The 18407-nt window shown below is 49.6% G+C and overlaps 1 protein-coding gene across 1 annotated transcript in view; it reads right to left on the reverse strand.

Annotated features, from left to right (window-relative positions):
• TTC6 (tetratricopeptide repeat domain 6) overlaps nt 1–18407 on the reverse strand; it is a 1229706-nt gene that overhangs the window by 502524 nt on the left and 708775 nt on the right. The window contains exon 22 of the mRNA XM_086936916.1: nt 9673–9822. Within this exon, the coding sequence (XP_086793042.1) occupies nt 9673–9822 (150 nt within the window). The remainder of the gene's footprint in view (nt 1–9672; nt 9823–18407) is intronic.

Here is an 18407-nt window from a genome sequence, read left to right on the forward strand (position 1 = left end):
TAACCACTGCCTAAAGCTGAACGGCTCAAAGACGGAGGTGCTGGTGGTCGGTGGTGATCAACTCAAATGGACGTGCGACTGGTGGCCAATCTGTCTGGGTACAGCGCCTACCCCGTGTACAGAAGCTAAAAACCTAGGGATTTGGGTAGATACCACACTTTCCTATGAGGCACATATTGGGCGGCTGGTCGGGAAGAGCTTTGGAGTGCTTAAGATCCAGAACAAAACCTTGGACCTGCTCCCTTTGGAGGCTAGACGCACGTTGACCCAGGCCCTGGTTATATCCCGGCTTGATTACGGAAATGTCCTCTTCTTGGGAGCTTCCAGCAAAAGTATAGGGCGGCTTCAGGTATTACACAAGCATTTGCAATGCAATAGGTCTCGCAGCATTAAAGTTTGAGTTACTGGCATTGTAAATGACAATGCTTTGCATTCATTTTTTTCTTTAATTTGCAATTGGTATATAAACATTGTTTGTGAATGGTTAGCTGTTGCTTATGCTAAGCAAAGTTAGCAGTAATATAGAGTGCTAGTCTTGCTTGTTATAAGCATGCTGATTTAAAGCACTCTGGTAGCTGCGGGTAAAGCTTGCGCTATATAAAAGTGAAAACTAATAAATACATTTTAAAAAAAACCTACCTGTACCACGTCCACCAGACCATAAATAACATGCAAAAAGAAAAGACCATTCATCATCTCCTTCTAGGAATGGGGCTGCCAGGCCATAGACAATAAAATCCATTAACACCCAGGCACAAACGCAATTAACTGTAATTGTTTTATTCAAAACGGACATGGCCTCCAGGGATATAGCAAACCAACTATCTACATATCAATCAGTACCCAAACACAAAACCATATACTGAATGTTTCACCTCCAACCATTGCCACAACCATCAATCAAGCCACAATGTCAGCCATCTCCAACTAAGGGCGCAGCCGATAGCAAAGACATATTATTATTTAAGACAAAGTCTAGACAGATTGCGGTTTTATGAAAACATGGTTTTATCAACGAGTATAGTCACATGAATAACAAGAGATACCAGGCAGGTGTGCTACTTAAGGGGGATGAGGGCCGCCTTTTAAAAATCGATCATTCTCATCCCTGTGTCCAGCCCGTGTTTTGACTAATGGTGGATGGCAGCTGATTAATCATGATAGTGTCGCTCTTTGTTTACTTGTAGCCCAAGTGGAAGAGGATGCCAACTGGCTGGCATGATCGGAATCCCTCGCTTCCCCCAGACGGTACAATAACTCTTGTTACATCTGTTGGATGATACAAATTCAATGTAACATACAACCCAGCTTGGCGTGGGTGTTCTCATCGATAAGTGGCATTTACACACTTGACTTAGTACTAATCAGCCATAGGAAATTTCTTGAACACAGCTGCAGATACTATTTCAACTCTTATGCACACCATCATTGTCCCAGTGCCACTGGCAATGCCCCTAAGATATGTTGCATATCTTCCAGTCACACACACACACTACTGATTCTTACTGCGAAAAGCTGAGTGGCGATGTCATGGCTGAAGGTCCCACGTCGAGAGCAGTGGTCTGGCCAGAGGATGCAGCACTAGGCAATGACTGTGAGGTGTATGTCTATTGCACTGCAAATGAATGTGTGATTCTGGGAAAATTCCTCACTCCCTCCCAGTTTTAGCTTCTTAAATGTTGTAATCCTTGCTAGAGAGGCCAGTTATTAGTGCATTATATTACAAAAAAATCCCTTGAATATGAAGGGAAGGGGAGGGCCCAGAATTGGTTGACTTTGTCACTCTCATTTGCTTGCCTATTCGTTAGCCGTGTGGTCTTTCCTTCCTCTACTTGTGTTTATCCCACCCCTGGAGTATGGATGCATTACTGTGTCCTTCCACTGCTCTTTTTGAGGTGCTACTATATTTGGGGGGAGTAGGCACTTTACAACAGTGCTGGTGTTTTCCTATTCTTTTACCCTCCTCCCACCCCCGCCACGCCCAGTGTTCCGGTCTCTCATCTGCGTTGCCTTCTATTCAATGAGCTTTCTCCCCTCCAGCTCCCTGTTTCCCTTTAACCCACGTAGTTCTTTCACCCACCCATGTTGCTACCACCCTTCTCACATCACTATAGTGCTACTGCTTTGCTCGTGTTGTTTCCTCCACCCGCTGCAGAAAAACACCACCTGCGCCATATGTCACTTCCGCCTCTACCTACGCCACCATGTTGTTTCCCATCCACTTTGAGAAGAAAATATGCTTTAAAATTTGTTATTTCTAGTTCACAATCCAACTTTGATCTAAGTACAAAGAAAAAAAAGGGGTGCATAGGTTTGTAGGAGCACGAGTGTGTGAGGTGTGAAAAGCGTCTGTTAATGTTTTCTTTAAAATTCTCTAGCCATGCCGTACTGCATTGGTATGCGGGGCCACATGGCTAAAACCATTGATAAATCCAATAGGTCCTAAAGGCGGGACCTATTGGTTTTGCCAATGCTTGTTTTTATGCCGCAACACTACTTAAGGTTAACTGAAAAGTTGCATGAAATGCACAGAAATTCGCTCATCACACATTTAACACAATGTGTTCCACTTGCGCTAAATGATGGGGGGAGTGAGTGCATTCGTTCCTCTGTCAGTATTACTTTTTAAATTGTGTCTTGGTTTGAGAACAAAGCAGGACCGAGATTTAAGTTCAGCCAACGGACTTGCTGTGAATAGGTCAGTGGCACAATTAAGTTGTTTGGTTGCCCCGATTCACTTTAACTTCGTATGTCCCTGTCTCACTTTGCATTTATGTGTGCTCCAATAATGGCATGAGAAGAAAGACAGACCTGGGGAGTTGGTGCTGAAGCATACAGGGGAATGGGCAAGCCCAGTGATTAAACAAAATCTTACAAATAAACACGGAGCACAGACAAGTGCATAACCAACATTCTAAAGCGCTGCAGTTTAAAAAACACAAAGGTATTTGAGGCACCTTGCAGCAAATAGCAACCGCCGGGCCCTGCAAACATTTAAAAAAATATATATTATATTACCACAAGGGATGGGGAAGCATAGCAACAGAGGAGCTGGTGGGGGGGCGTGGCTTGGATGCCGAGGAGGTAGGCAGCGTGAGCCCGGAGCTCCGTGCCCGATCCCCGAAAATATCCTGAAAATCCATTCGGACCCCAAGATAAAGGACATAATCCGGTACTAGACGGTGCTGCGGAGGGTCCGGGACCCGCGGAAGACGACACCGAGCATTCCCGCAGCAGTATCGTAACTTCGAAAGCTGAACTCGGCCGAGAAGTCGCGGACCCCAAAATGGCGGCGATGGCATGAGATCGCTGGTGACGGAGACATCTGCCCGGAGACCCACTGAAGTTCGCTCCCGGACACGCCAGAGGTGTTGGCGGCCGCGTCGCGCCTCTCCCCCGGCACTGGCAGAACTTTGGGCGCACCCTTGGGCGGTGGTTGAGAACCGTCTCCTGACTGGGGCGACAACGGAGCGACAGTGACTCGGAGACGAGACCCCGGATCTCAGGCGCAACTGGCGCTGGCCGAGCCACGACCGCTCGGTGCTTCCTGCCTCTCGGTGACACTTCTGGACCTGAGAACCCGACCGGAGGACGGTGCCCGGCGTCGCTTGGAGGGCGACCAGGAACGTATTCTGAGGACCGCCGCCCATCCCGGCCCAGATGGGGAAACCGAAGGGGAAGGGAGATGGCGCGACCGACACTGAGGCGGCGGAAGGAGCGGAGAGAGATCAGGCGGCGTTACAACGGATGCAGGATCGTATCCTGGAAGCCATCGCCACCACAAAGGATGCCCTGCAGCAAGATATAGCTCAGGTGGCGACGGGCTTGGGCCTCCTGAAGGCCGACCACGACAAACTGAAGGACAGGGTGAAATCCGTGGAGACCACGGTTAAGGATTTAGCCCCGGCCCAGGCAACGGTGAAGGCCCAGATGGCCGATGTGATGGACCGTCTGAAGGTACTGGAAAGGAGGGCCGAGGATGCAGAAAACAGGAACAGGCGCAACAACGTGCGCCTAGTGGGCCTGCCGGAGAAAATTGAAGGCGACGACATGGTGGGCTACTTGGATAACTGGCTGCGGACGGAGGTGGCACCTGAAGGTCTGTCCCCCTTCTTCTCCCTGGAGCGGGCGCATAGGGTTCCGGCGCGTCCGCCAGCCTTGGGCCTTCCTCCTCGCCCGGTGGTGTTCAAGTTGCTCCATTACCGGGACAGAGACTGGCTTTTGCAGAGGGCGAGAGAGGCAGGGCCCTTTCAGGTGGAAAACAGCAGAGTCACCATGTTCCCGGACTACACGTTTGAGACTCAGCGACTTCGGGCAAACTTCTTGTCCCTCAAGCGAGAGCTCCGCCAGGAAGGCATCAAGTACTCCCTGTTGTTTCCTGCCAAACTACGAGTGGTGGTGGACGACAAGTCTTTATTCTTCACGACTTCCGCGGATGCATGGGACTGGTGGGACACTTATAAGGCAGGAACGGACGGTGCCAAGGTCAGGGAGGAAGAGGCCAAGGCGGATAGGCCGATCAGACAGTCCCAACGGATCAGGAAGAATCGCAAGAGGACCGGGAAACCCTCGATGTCACAGACGGAGGCGGAGAGGCAGGCGGCCCTACAGGCGGTGGTGGACTTATCTAGAGCCGCCAGGACTCAATCTGGGAAGGGCACAGATTCGGAGGCCCCAGGAACGGGCTCAGAGACAGGACAATCGGAGTTTGGTGGAGCCCGGGGCCCTATTGTGACGCCGCAGACCTCGGGAGAGATACTGGAGGCGTGCTGAACTGGTTTGGCGGAATGGACTCGCTGGTTGGACACCGGGGCGATGGACCCACAGCAGTGGAAAGACATTGATTGAGGTTTTGGGGAACTGTAATGTGGGGATTGTGGGATGGAGCACGCGGGGCTGATTTGTTGGAGGTCTTATAGCATTGAGCCGCGCCTTACTGGCCCCTAAGGTCATCGCAGTGGGGACTGCGAATATTATCACCTTTCCTTGAGGGGTGGTCGGGAGTGTTGGTTTGGATGGGGGTACTTCCAGTTGCGGGGGGGCCTGTCCTGGGGGGGTGGGAGTTGCGGGCCGTTGGGGTTGCTCGAGGGGTTGTAGTTGTTGGAGGGGTTTGGCTTCCTGTTTGGAGAGGGTGGGGGGGAGGGCCCGTGGTCGCGGGACTTAGGCGAACACTGTTCTTTGTTGTGTGGTCCGGTTGTGTAGGAGGGAATGGCTAGTACTGGAGCATTGAAATGTGTTACCTGGAATGTGCGGGGCATGCAATCCATGACGCGCAGACATAAGGTTCAGGCATACCTCAAGCGTAGGGGGGTTCACATAGCGTTCCTGCAGGAGACGCACCTAAATAAGCAGGAAGGGGCGGCTCTACAAAGGCGCTGGAGGGGGCAGTTATTCTACACGACATTTTCAGCATTTGCGAGGGGGACATTGATCTGGATACGGGCGGGGGTCCCCTTCCAAGTCTCGAAGTCGTCGATAGACCCAGAGGGCAGATATGTGGCTGTGGAAGGAAGGCTGAGAGGCAGGATGATATCGCTATGCAATGTGTATGCTCCTAATGTAGACCTGCCCGCTTTCTTATCTAACGTTTCGGGCAAATTGGCGGGTTACTTGGCAGGGCCGGTCCTCCTGGGGGGGGACTTCAACTCGGTTGAGGATGTACTACTAGATAGATCCCATCCCCCGCTTCGCGCATCCCCGGCACATAGGATCGCCAAGCGTAGATTGGAATGGCAGGAGAGCTGGGCCCTCACGGATGCGTGGAGGGCGTTGCACCCCACCACTAGGGATTACTCCTTTCACTCACACCTGCATGATCTACATGTGAGGCTGGATGCGTTTCTTTGTTCGGAATGTGTGCTCCCTGCGGTGGGTGGGGCGGAATACTTGGCAAGGACGATATCGGACCACAACCCCTTGTTGATGTCTCTGGAATGGATGGTGACTGTTAACAGCGTACCAACATGGCGCCTGCAACCTGACACCCTGGACGACTTGTTGTTCAGGGAGGCCCTGAGTGACCGTATTGAGAGATATTTTGAGGAGAACAGTGGCTCGGCTTCCACGAGGGCGGTTGAATGGGATGCTTTCAAGGTGGTGGTGCGGGGACACTGTATTGGGCACACGGCAGGGGCACGGAAGACTTTGTTGGATGACTTAGATAAGGCTGAGACGAGGCTGAGGGATCTTGAGAAGAGGCGCCCGAATCACCCAGAATTGCAGGAGGGGCTTAGCGGGGCGCGGGAGGGGCTGGCGATAGAGCTAGAGCGGCTGCGTAGCTTCGACCACAAGGCGTACGTGACGAGGGCGCATGCGGAAGGTGATAAGGCGGGGGCGATGTTGGCTTGGCTTGCTAACCCTATCCGGGGGGGAGGGCCGATCATGAGGATCCAGGTGCCAGGGGAGGAGCCTTGCCACTCCCAACCCGGGATCCTGAACAAGTTCCGAGCCTATTATGAAGGGCTCTATCTGAGTGGTGATACTGGAGGGACGGAGGAGCTTGAGGAGTTCTTGGACGGGCTGGAGTTGCCGCGAGTGGAGGACTCGGAGGCAGAGGAGTTGGGGCGGCCCATCTCCCTCGGAGAAATAGGTTGCGCTGTGAAACAGATGGCTAGAAACAAGACCCCGGGCCTTGACGGTCTACCGATCGAATTTTATGGCAAATACCTGGAGCATCTTGCTCCACGGCTGCGCGAGGTATACAATGAGGCGCAGGAGAAGGGCCGACTCCCGGGCTCCATGTGCGAGGCCCTTATGATCCCACTCTTGAAGCCGGGCAGGGAGGGTACGGCGCTGTCCTCGTACCGCCCGTTGTCTATGTTGACGACGGATTACAAAATCCTCAGTAAAATTCTAGCCAACAGATTGCTAGTGCATATGACGAGCCTGGTTCATGGTGACCAGTGCGGTTTCATACCGACACGCAACACCACTCATAATATCCGCAGACTCACGAGACTGATGGGTGTGGACTGGCCAGACACAATCTCCCCCTTTGTCCTGTCCATCGACATTGAAAAGGCGTTTGACAGCCTCGAATGGGGATACCTGTATGAGGTGATGCGTCGCTTTGGACTGGGAGACGGATATATACGGTGGACCAAGGTCCTCTATACGGAGGCGGTAGCAAGGGTCCGGGTAGGTGCGCTGATCTCGAGACAATATTCGATCAGGCGTGGCACTAGACAGGGTTGTTCCCTATCCCCGCTACTGTTTGCGTTAGCAATGGAACCCTTCGCTGCGGTAGCCAGACTGGGCCGCCACTACGCAGGTTTGCCTTTTAGAGGGAGGCCACACCTCATCTCACTCTATGCGGATGACCTGTTAATGTTTTTGGCTGATGCCGGCGCTGAACTCCAGGGGGCACGGAGGCTACTGGAGCAGTTCGGTAGGTTATCGGGCCTGAGGGTCAACTGGCCCAAATCCTGTCTGTTCCCCCTGAGGCCGGGAGAGCCTTGCCCACTTACTGCTCAGGAACTCCGGTGGGAGCCGCGCTGCCTACATTATCTAGGGGTTTATATCTACCACACCTCATCCGACCTGCTGGATGGCAACGTAACTCGCTGTATTAACGCCCTGCGTGGATCTATGGACTTCTGGGCGACTCTACCGCTCTCTCTGGCAGGTAGAATTTCCCTGCTGAAAATGATAGCCCTGCCTAGGCTTTTGTACTATTTCCGGACACTGCCGGTATGGATCCCGAGTTCGACTTTCAAACGCCTGAGGTCACTGATCATACTGTTCCTGTGGGGCACGGGCAGGAGACGCATAGCGCTCGACACGCTGTTACGCCCCAAGGATGAGGGAGGTATGGCAGTGCCGGACTTCGAAGGATATTACCTCGCTGCCCAGCTGCAGACTTTTACTCAGGAGGTAGCGAGGGTGTATAGAGGTCCCGAGGACGCAAGAGTCGAAGGCACCCCGCGACACAGCGTGGGGACACGCCGAGATGGCGCAGCCATAGCGCTTTACAAATATCTTTATTATTATTATTATTATTATTAGAAGTAGATGTGCTATGGGACATTGAACCCAGAACAACCAAGCTCTCAGCTGAGGAACCTTGAATCGCCTGGTGCAGGGCGATGGCGGCATACAATTACCCCTTTCACAGGAGCCTCTCTGCTAGGCTTGGGCCACATGCCTAGAAGGACATCCGTCGGTGCTTCATTAAAGGACAAAAGGAGTTCGGACGAGGAAGCCCCAGGATGAAGCCCCTCAGTCAAGAGAGTAATTCTTCCCTGAACTGAGGGCAGGGCCAAGCCAAGGACCTCTGCAGCCCCCTCCTCTCCACCATGGCATAAGATGCCCTCTACTCCGTAGCTACACTAGGTGGAGAGAGGACACCAGTATCTGGAAAGGTGTCCAGTCCACTGGCTTCTCCAAGATACTCATACCAGTCCATTGTTCTACTGGACATCTAGCTGTTGTTCTGAAGGTTCCATGGACCCCTCCCAATCCTCACCTATGCCTGAAACCTCCTCAAAATGTACAGGCAACAAAGTAAAACCTCTGGGATCCGTCGGCGCCTGAGTTGAGTCTTTGGGTATGAGAATGGGGTAGGCACTTCTGGAGGCATCAACTTCAGGACTGACTTCAGGGAAGGTCATGGTGGCACGACCGGCGTAGATCTGGATCCAGATCCAGAATCTGACCCAGGAAATCACAACGGTAATGGGGTTGGAACCAGCACTGTAGAACCTGGTGGGGCCTCAGCTGACCCCGCAGGGCCCAAAAGCTCACCGGAGTGGTCAGCCTGCTCAATTACGCTGCGCATGGGCAGGTAGAATTCCTTCATTTAAGCGGGGGGTGCTCCGGCTCTGAGAAAGGGAGGGAGGTGAGGAGTAAAACCTGGCTCCAGCTCAGCAGAAACGAGCATAGAGTGTTGATGCTCCTTACCTGTCTCGTCGACGGACGTTATGCAAGGTGAAGTAGAACTCTGCTTTGACGACAACTTCTTTTTATGTCTCTTCCCCAAGTGTGAAGAAGAGGACTTGGGGCTCCTGAAGTGGTCCCACAACCATCTCTTCCTCAAACTGAACCTTGTTCTCTGAGGAGTTGCGCTTGACAGTGTCGACTGCTGGACCGCAAGAAGCCTCAAAGTTTGCTCCCGCAAGGTCTTATGCGCCATGGCCCAGCAATCCGACCATGACTTTGTGTCGTGGTCGTGCTTGAGGCACCACAAGCAGATGAGATGGGAGGGTCAGTTATCAACATGGCGCCATGACAGGCTTAAACCTGTACGTCTAGATGACATCCTTGATACACAAGAAAAAATATTTGGCGACAAAATGTTTAAAAAAGCCTGTCAAAAAGAGAAAGAGGGGCAGCTCTTCTCCGGATCAGCGATTAACTGGTGCGGAAAGAAAAGAACTGATGTCAGTGCTCCTTGGAGGTGCCTATATAAGTGATCGCACATCATAACCCACGCTAATGACAATGACGACGTCACGCATAGCCAAATGGTGCCAATCGATGGTGCACAGGGGTACTGCTCACACAAAAGTTTCAGAATCCAGCCTGACGCCTGGAAAATTCAAAGGTAAGAAATCTACAGCAAGAAGTCGCTATCAGGTTCAAACCTCAATGGACAAAGAAGTCACAACTGAGTCAAAAATTGTCCAGCACAGTACACACCTCCCACCTCACCCTGAGAGAAGTCAACACCAGTACCTGGAATAGCTTGGGATTCACTGCCAGGGCACGGTTGAAATCCCCGATGGCCTTGGATTGGTTCAGGCGCATCCTGCACAAGCCTCGCTGGTAAAAAGCAGCAGTATAGCCTGGATCAGCCTTGATTGCAGCGTTGAAGGCTTCGAGGGCCTGAGGGAAGCCACAGTTTTAAGAAAACAAATGGTGAACAACAGGAGCAAATTGGACAGAAAATACAATATATCCCCCTTCCCTAGCTTCCATAATTTCATAGGCACCTTCTGTATGTACAATACCTGTCCTACATGCTACCGTACCGTCAAAGACCCCTCCATTCTCCATACCACAAGCTACCGTACCCTCCTAGACACCTCCATTCCCCATACCACATGCTGCTGTACCCTCATAGACACCTCCATTCTCCATACCACAAGCTACCGTACCCACATAGACACCTCCATTCCCCATACCACATGCTGCTGTACCCTCATAGACACCTCCATTCTCCATACCACAAGCTACCGTACCCACATAGACACCTCCATTCCCCATACCACATGCTGCTGTACCCTCATAGACACCTCCATTCTCCATACCACAAGCTACCGTACCCCACATAGACACCTCCATTCCCCATACCACATGCTGCTGTACCCTCATAGACACCTCCATTCTCCATACCACATGCTACTGTACCTTCATAGAGACCTCCATTCTCCATACCATATGCTATTGTACCTTCATAGACCCCTCCATTCTCCATACCTCAAGCTACCGTACCCTCATAGACCCCTCCATTCTCCATACCACATGCTACTGTACCTTCATAGACACCTCCATTCTCCATACCGCATGCTACTGTACCTTCATAGAGACCTCCATTCTCCATACCACATGCTGCCGTTCCTTCATAGACACCTCCATTCTCCATACCACATGCTGCCGTTCCTTCATAGACACCTCCATTCTCCATACCACATGCTGCCGTTCCTTCATAGACACCTCCATTCTCCATATCACATGCTGCTGTACCTTCATAGACACCTCCATTCTCCATACCTCATGCTGCCGTTCCTTCATAGACACCTCCATTCTCCATATCACATGCTGCTGTACCTTCATAGACACCTCCATTCTCCATACCACATGCTGCCGTTCCTTCATAGACACCTTATTCTCCATACCACATGCTACTGTACCTTCATAGAGACCTTGATTCTCAATACCACATGCTTCAAATTCAAAAAGGCTTTATTCGAGCATTTCTCATAAAAGCACAATACATACAAAATATTAAAACAGTATTAAATGATTGCCTCAGATAGGTAAAAACACGAGTTTTTGGCAAAGAATCATATACATATAAGCAATATTAAATGATTGCCTCAGACAAATAGAAGCAAGAATTTTTGGAAAAGATCATGTACATATATATATACAATTTGAAATAAAAGCGACATCAAGTATCTTATGATAATAAAACTCACCCTCTATAAACAGTTACTCGACTATCAATTTATTCCTAATAGATCATGCCCACCCCAGGAATTTCGCTACTGCTATAGCCAATGGCAAGTATGAGCTAGTACAAATAATTCTCATAGCTACAATACTACTTTTGGTGCCTAGATTTTTACATGCAGGTTTTAACCAAGTTTGTCTAGGGATAGCATAGGCTTGACAGGCGAATAAAAAATGGCAAACAGTCTCCTTTTCAGATCCACATGCGGGGCAAGAAATGTTTAGTGAACCCCTCCACCTACCAGTGAGTACCCTTAATGGAAGAGTACCTATCCTGAATTGGCATAAGAGCTTCCTATCCCATGGCTTTGTTACTCTGTCCCAGTAAGGTTCGTGATCGGGAGAGATTTTAGATTCCATATAACATCCTGCAATAGATCTAGAATCAGTATTTCTCCAGTCCAGCTCAGTCACATAATTCCAGTACAACTCATTTACAATAATTTTACTAGGAAATAGTGCTCCTGATTGGTTATCCCAAAGAGTTTGGAGACCCAACAAACACAACAGAGATCTGAGGTCTTTTAGCCATTTAATTTTATGAAAAAGATCCCCTTTAATTATCGCCAAAAAACCTTCGGCATAGTGCTTAAGTTCTGGAGTGGTCCAGAGTCGTCTCCAATACAGTATCGGATGAAGCTTTGCCAAATCGACCACAGTCTTTCTGCCCAGCTCATATCTAAGGGGGAGAAGGGGGTGCTTTTGGGAAGACCCATAATTGTCCTAATAAACTTATTTTCGGACCTTTGTAGTGAATCAAGTTTTTCAAATCCCCACAACTCCGCCCCATAGAGTGCTGAGCCAAGGGCTTTTGCCTCGTAAACCTGTAGGGCTGGCATAATTGGTTTAGTTTCTGACTTTCTATGCCCAACCCCTAAAGTACCGGCTAATTGTCTATGCCTTAATGCCACTAGATCAATGTGCTGGGACCATTTAAGATAATTGGTTATATAAATACCAAGGTAGGTAAAAGCTTTGACTACCTCTAGTGGGCGCTGATTCATAGTTAGCCTAGATCGGGAGTTACGGTGAGGATTAAATACCATTAGCTTGGTTTTGGTCACATTGACTTCAAGGCCACGCTCCCCACAGAATTCCTCAAAAATATTAAGGGCACTCTGCAAGCCACTCGGGGTGTTTGATATAAAGAGAGTATCGTCGGCGAACATTAATATTGGGACCTTAATGTCCGCCAACGAAGGGGCGTCTAAATTAGCAGACAACATTCTATCTACTACTCCATTAATAAATAAGGAGAATAGTAGGGGGGCCATGGCACACCCCTGCCTCACTCCCCACTCAACCGGGAAGTCCGTAGTGACTTCCCCTTGACTGCCCCACTGTATCCTGGCAAAATTCGCCTCATGCAGCCTCATAACCAAGGTCAGTAAAGCCTCCGGAAGACCCATTTTCCACAATACTGACCACAGCTTTGACCTGGGAACCAGGTCGAAGGCAGCCCGCAAGTCCACAAAAGTGGCGTACAGGCTGCCCCCGCCCAGCACCACTGTTCGCCACCATAGTAGAGTAAAGCGGAAGACCTGGTCCACCGTACTGGTGGCCTTCCGGAACCCAGCCTGGTAAGGGGATAATGCATTTTTTTCATCCACCCAGACCATGAGCCTGTTCACCACCATCCTCCCCACCACCTTTTGAATGGTAGCTATCAAGCTTATGGGTCTGTAATTCCCCGGCAAACCCCTGTCGCCTTTCTTATGTACAGGGATAATGATTGCACCCTTCCAAGATGACGGGACAATTGCACCCTTAGCAACAGCATTAATCAAAAGCAGGATATATTTGCCCCAGCGTTTCTGATCATTAATGAAAAGGTCCGCCGGGATCCCATCCAAGCCGGGAGCTCTTCCTCTACATACTGCACTTAGGGCCAACACTACTTCGCCAAGACTAAAAAAATTACCATTAGGATAAACAGCCATAAAATCTTCCATCTCAGAACCGGGGTGGCTATCAGCATATTGAGGCTTAAAGTAGTTGACCCAGTCCTCCTCACTAACGTTATTATCTGGGCGATTAGATAGACCACCACTACCCCATTTAACAATGCTCCAAAAGAGCTTGGAATCTTTGGTCTTACTAGCCTCCCTTAATTCATTCCAATGCTTCTCGTCCAATGCCCTTTTAGCAGAGGCTATGCAATCTTTGTAAGACCTTCTTGCACAACGGATAGCCAATAGATCTCTATTTTTAATAGCTGTTCCCAAAGCTAACCTGGCTTTCCTACACTGAGCGTTGTACCACCTCGCAGAACTGGGAGGTATGTTATTGGTTTTCCTACCTGGTTTCTGAAAATGAGATTTAATAGCACTAAAAAGATTATCGTGTATAGCAGTAGCTTCTTGTGACCCGGGAACAACTGTTTTTACTTGATCTAGGGCAATTATTGCCTTGTCCACCTCCATGTCTATACTAGCCATAGACTGATGGTTAGCCAAAATAATAGGCCATTTTAGCCGTCACATATCGTTAGAGGATGTGGGCAGGGGAACACCAATCCACTCTTTTGGGGGCTTCCCTGTTGCGGGCCACCACCATTTGTGGGTTGCACACAATGGGTCGTGGTCACTTTCCAACCTCTGCTTTACTTCCATATCGTTGACTCCCTTCCATAGTTGAAGACTGCACAAAACATAATCTATCCTACTCCTGTTTCTACCATTATCGAAAGGGCATGCCCCCTCCTTGTCACTCGTTGTTCGCCCATTTAGAGCCCTGAGGCCCCTTTCCAGGCAAATGGCATTCAAACATATAATATCCTCAGGCCAACGTTTAATTGGGTCTAGATTTAATTTGGGAACACCCCATAGCATATCCTCGTCCATCCCAACTAGATTATCACATATGTCCAGGGGTTCAAATGTACGATTAAAATCTCCGGCAATAATGATATTATTATTCATGGAGTATGTCTCAAGTAGGGCGAACTGCTGATTTTCCCCGGTTGGAACCCCTGGCGTATGCATTGTATATATCCAGACTCCCAGATAGGCCCATGCTCACTTTTATAAATTGGATATCATTGCTACCAGTCTCAACCATATTGATAGAAAAGGGCAGACATTGACGTACCCATATAATCAGGCCACCCTTCGGACGACCCTTTTGGCCTTTGGTTGCCGGAATTGAATAATTCAGATACCCTGGGAGAAAACATGGCTCACACATCCAGGTCTCCTTGAACATACATACATCATAGCAATTTACAAAATCTACCCATTCCTGGGACTCCAGCTTAGGGCGGATACCAGCTATATTCCAGGAAACCAAGCTTCCTACACCCTCCATGTCATTTGTTGCCGGTTCCATGTGAGTTCCTTGCGGGGTTACATCAGGAACTGTATTATTATCAGTATACTCAACTGTCCTGGAATTCCCCTTAGTTGGTACCACCCCCTTGTGATAATGATCTTGTGGGCGGTTGATGGTATGCTCTGAGATACTGCCAACTTGGTTGCAATCAAGTCAGTCGCATTCATTAAGCCCCGAGAGGACATTGAATCTATTAGTTATTTCAACTCTCCCTCTATATCTGGAATCTCCCCCATACCAACAACCAGATGGAATCACATGAGGTGAAGGTCGGACCCCATGTCTTCCCATAGGATGAGTTTGATTAGGGAAATTCATCAGATGGAGGAGCCTATGGAAGGGTTTTACCTGGTCTATAGAAGAAACCAAGGGGCACGACTTCAATACCCTGTCCCCTCTCTAGTGAATGCTGTTCTATCTCCCCTAGTATTCTACCAACTGTACTTGGGTTGTTAAATTTAATAACTATACAGTCACCCTCTCTTCTCTTCCTTGAGCGACCCACCCATCCTACTCTACGGACCATGAGTATATCTCGTCCAATTTCATGGCCCTGTTCTAAATTCTTTGTGAACCAGTGGGAGACTTTTGACTTCAATTGGTAGAACCCCTCTGTGAGAAGTTGGCCTGATATATGATGTTTCCAATTCTGGAACCACCTTGTATCAGTCCAAACAATCCCTTATGGTGTCTGGTTGTAAGTCAACCTTATAGAAAAGCTATCTTAATGGTAGCATAGACTAAGCAGCCTTAAAGGCTAAACTCAAGAGGTCGTGTTAAGCGAGCTGTTTTACCAATCACAATCCTGTAATATCAAATGAAAGGACAGCACATAAGTATATATTATAAAAATATATGTGTTTATTACTAAAAATAATCCCCAGTACTCTTTATGAGCAAAGGGGCACAAGCGTTAAATCAAAAGCACAGTATAACATACAAAGTTGCACAATTATGGATGAGGGCGGGTGGCCACTCAAACTATATATTAAGAAAGTGGTATAAGAGATACCAATAGAACAGTGGTTAGGCCTAGGGCCTAGGGAATCGCTGGGAGCAGTCGGGACAAGCAATGCTGAAGTCGGGAAAAGCCCGCAGGATTCGGGTGCAGCGCTTAAAGCACACGCATGCACCAATGTTAAGTCAATGGTGCGTAAAAGTTACACAAATAGAGTTTTAGGATACTTCCGCTGAACCTAGATGGACAAAACTTTAGACACAGACCTTAGAGGTGTGTACCAGTGTGGGAACACCGGCGTTGCAATGTTACCTCACCCACAGGAAGCGGGTGCATAGGGTCGAAGTGGCGTCGGGTTTCGTCACGCAGGTTCTTGGTGCTTGAAGTTGAAGATGCTGCAGGCGATGTGAAGGAGAAGTGTCCGGTGTGATCCAAGGGTGGATCAGAGTAGAAAAGTACCTGAAAGCAGAGGGGACAGAGTCTGGGTCACTCAGCAGTGACCAGGGTGGAACCAGGACGGAACCAGGCAATGTCGGGCGCAATCAGGTGGTTGTCGAGGAGCTTCTCTCCGCTGCCACGTGGGCTCTGGGGCATCTGCGACGTCCAGGAGCGGGTCACGAGCTGTCCCACGCAGGCTCTCACCGTCGGCGCTGTCGGCTTCAAGATCGGAGCAAACAACACTTGGCAAGAGCAATCCACGCAGGACTGGAAGATTGCTTCTCACTCGGACCAGGAGGGTCAGAGCGGGTGCTCCTTTTCAGAGGAGCTGGTGCAAGTCTGGAGCAACCAGAATCGCAAGTCGGTTTTAGGTTTTCGTCAGCACAGGGGCCACAAGCCAGCTGGCAAGTGACCGGGCCAACGCGTCGAGCCAAAGAAAGCAGAAGGGCCCCACGCAGCACTCGTCGAGTGTAGAGGGGTGAGCTTCGGTGCAAGAGTGGCTCAGGGTTGGGGCTTCTCAAACCTCGGTGTACAGCTTCGAGGGTCACTCATAGGCTGCACGGTCAGCGTCTCGTGGTCTTTTCAAGATGGCATGCCCCACGCTTTCGGTCGCCTCCACAGGTCTCAGCTCTGCAGGGACTGTGGATTGGGCTGCAAGAAGGCAGGCAAGCTTGATCTCGTCAATCTCTGTCGCTCAAGTTCCGTCGGGAACTGCAACAAAGCAGACGTCGAGGTGCTGGATGGTGCCTGTTTGCACAGGGTGGTCACTCTTTGACCACAAGGGAGATTCTTCAGTCTTCTACGTCGAGTAGGATGTCGAAGGGTCCAGAGTTTCGTTTCTTATGTTTCATCAGGATAATCTGAGTGCGTTGGCACTGCTCCCATTCTTATACCAATCTAGGGGGCTGGATTACCTGCTAGGTCCCATCCTATGGGTGGGACCCAGGAAGGGGGTGGATACACCCCTTTCCTTTGATCCAGGCCGCTCTGGGACAGGGGCTGGTGTGCCCCAGAACCGGTTTGGCCAGATTATGCAAGGGGCAGCCTTGTGCTCCCCAGGCAGTGTCTGGATTCTTTCAAACCTCCCTGCTACAATCCACTATCTCCAGTCTGGGGTGGTATAACACCTCCCTGCGACAGGAAAGCCTTTGTCCAGGCCTCCTCTGCTGAGTTTCGGTTGGCAGCAGGAGGTCAGACTTGTGTCTGTGGCAGAAGCATCCATTTTGTGGATCTGAGGCTCTTTTAAAAATCAACCGTGTTTAAGTAAAGTAACATGTCTTCTTCCTCTAGAGGGGTGGAATGCTATCCCCGTCGACAGGACTGTTGAGGGGATAGTATTCCAAATCGTATGACACCTTACACGACATGTTTTGATAAAGCCAATCCAAAGTTGCTATATAACCGCGAGGATTATAATGCACTTAATAGTATATGGTTTGGCATTATCCCGGAACAGCTTAGGGAGTTGTTCCCGACAGCTGCAGACAGGCTCAGCTCATGCCAGAGCTCCATCTCACATTAAACCACGCACTCTGCCTTCAGGATTGATAAGGCCTTCCATAGGAGTGGCTCACAGGTTTATATGTGTCCAGATATAGGTTTAGATATAGGTATACTATATCTTAGCAAGGGGTGATTACACCAACTTGCCCCAGCTGCGTGATCAGCCAGTTGTGTCAATTTAAGAACCAGCCAGGGGTGGCAAAAGCTATGCTTCAGCCCCGGGTAGGCCTTGGTGGCACCTATGCCCTGAGCACCTATAGTGCATGGTACAGGGGCTGACAAGGAGTCCATTTCCAATTGTGGTATGTACCTATAGCACATGTATTACGAATTTAGAGAGAAAACAGCAGGCTGGGGGTCTGATTGGCAGGGCCACAGCCTCAGTAAGTCGAAAACCAGTGAAGCAAAAAGCAAAAATTGGGGTGACCATAGGATAGCAGACCCTACTCTCCTACACCCTCGGTCAAACCAGCACGAAGAGGGGGGACATTCATCATAATCACCACTAAGGGGGTACTTTGAGGAGGTAAGTTAAGTTTAAATTGATTACCTACAACTAAATCAGAATTGTTAGGAACCAAATACCCAGGAGAGATTCTATCGGGTTCTGCCCGGACTTCCTGATGAGATTGTAATGCACCCTTCGGTGCACTAGATACATCTGGGCATGATTCTTTAGCACCTGGCCTGCCTAGGGCAACATCTCTATTTGCCACTGGTTTGTTTCCATTATGCAGAGATTTACCAGTAGAAGGTGCTTGACTACTTCTGGTGACCACCTTATCTGGGTTAGCAGCCGGAGGTTTGCCCTTACTTTTTCCATCGGTCAGGAAGAGTAGCATTTGAGAATTATCCTTAACTGAGATTTCTATTTTGTCCAAGGTCCCAGTTACTCGTTTCAGCCTCTCGATAATTGGGAGTAAAAAGGAACGAAGCAGGTGTTCGACCTGCCCAACCAAAGACCCATCATCATGGGCAACTGGGGGGAGTAATGGAGAAGGAAGTG

This window comes from Lissotriton vulgaris, chromosome 9, assembly GCF_964263255.1.
Source record: "Lissotriton vulgaris chromosome 9, aLisVul1.2, whole genome shotgun sequence".
NCBI classification, from domain to species: Eukaryota; Metazoa; Chordata; class Amphibia; order Caudata; family Salamandridae; genus Lissotriton; species Lissotriton vulgaris.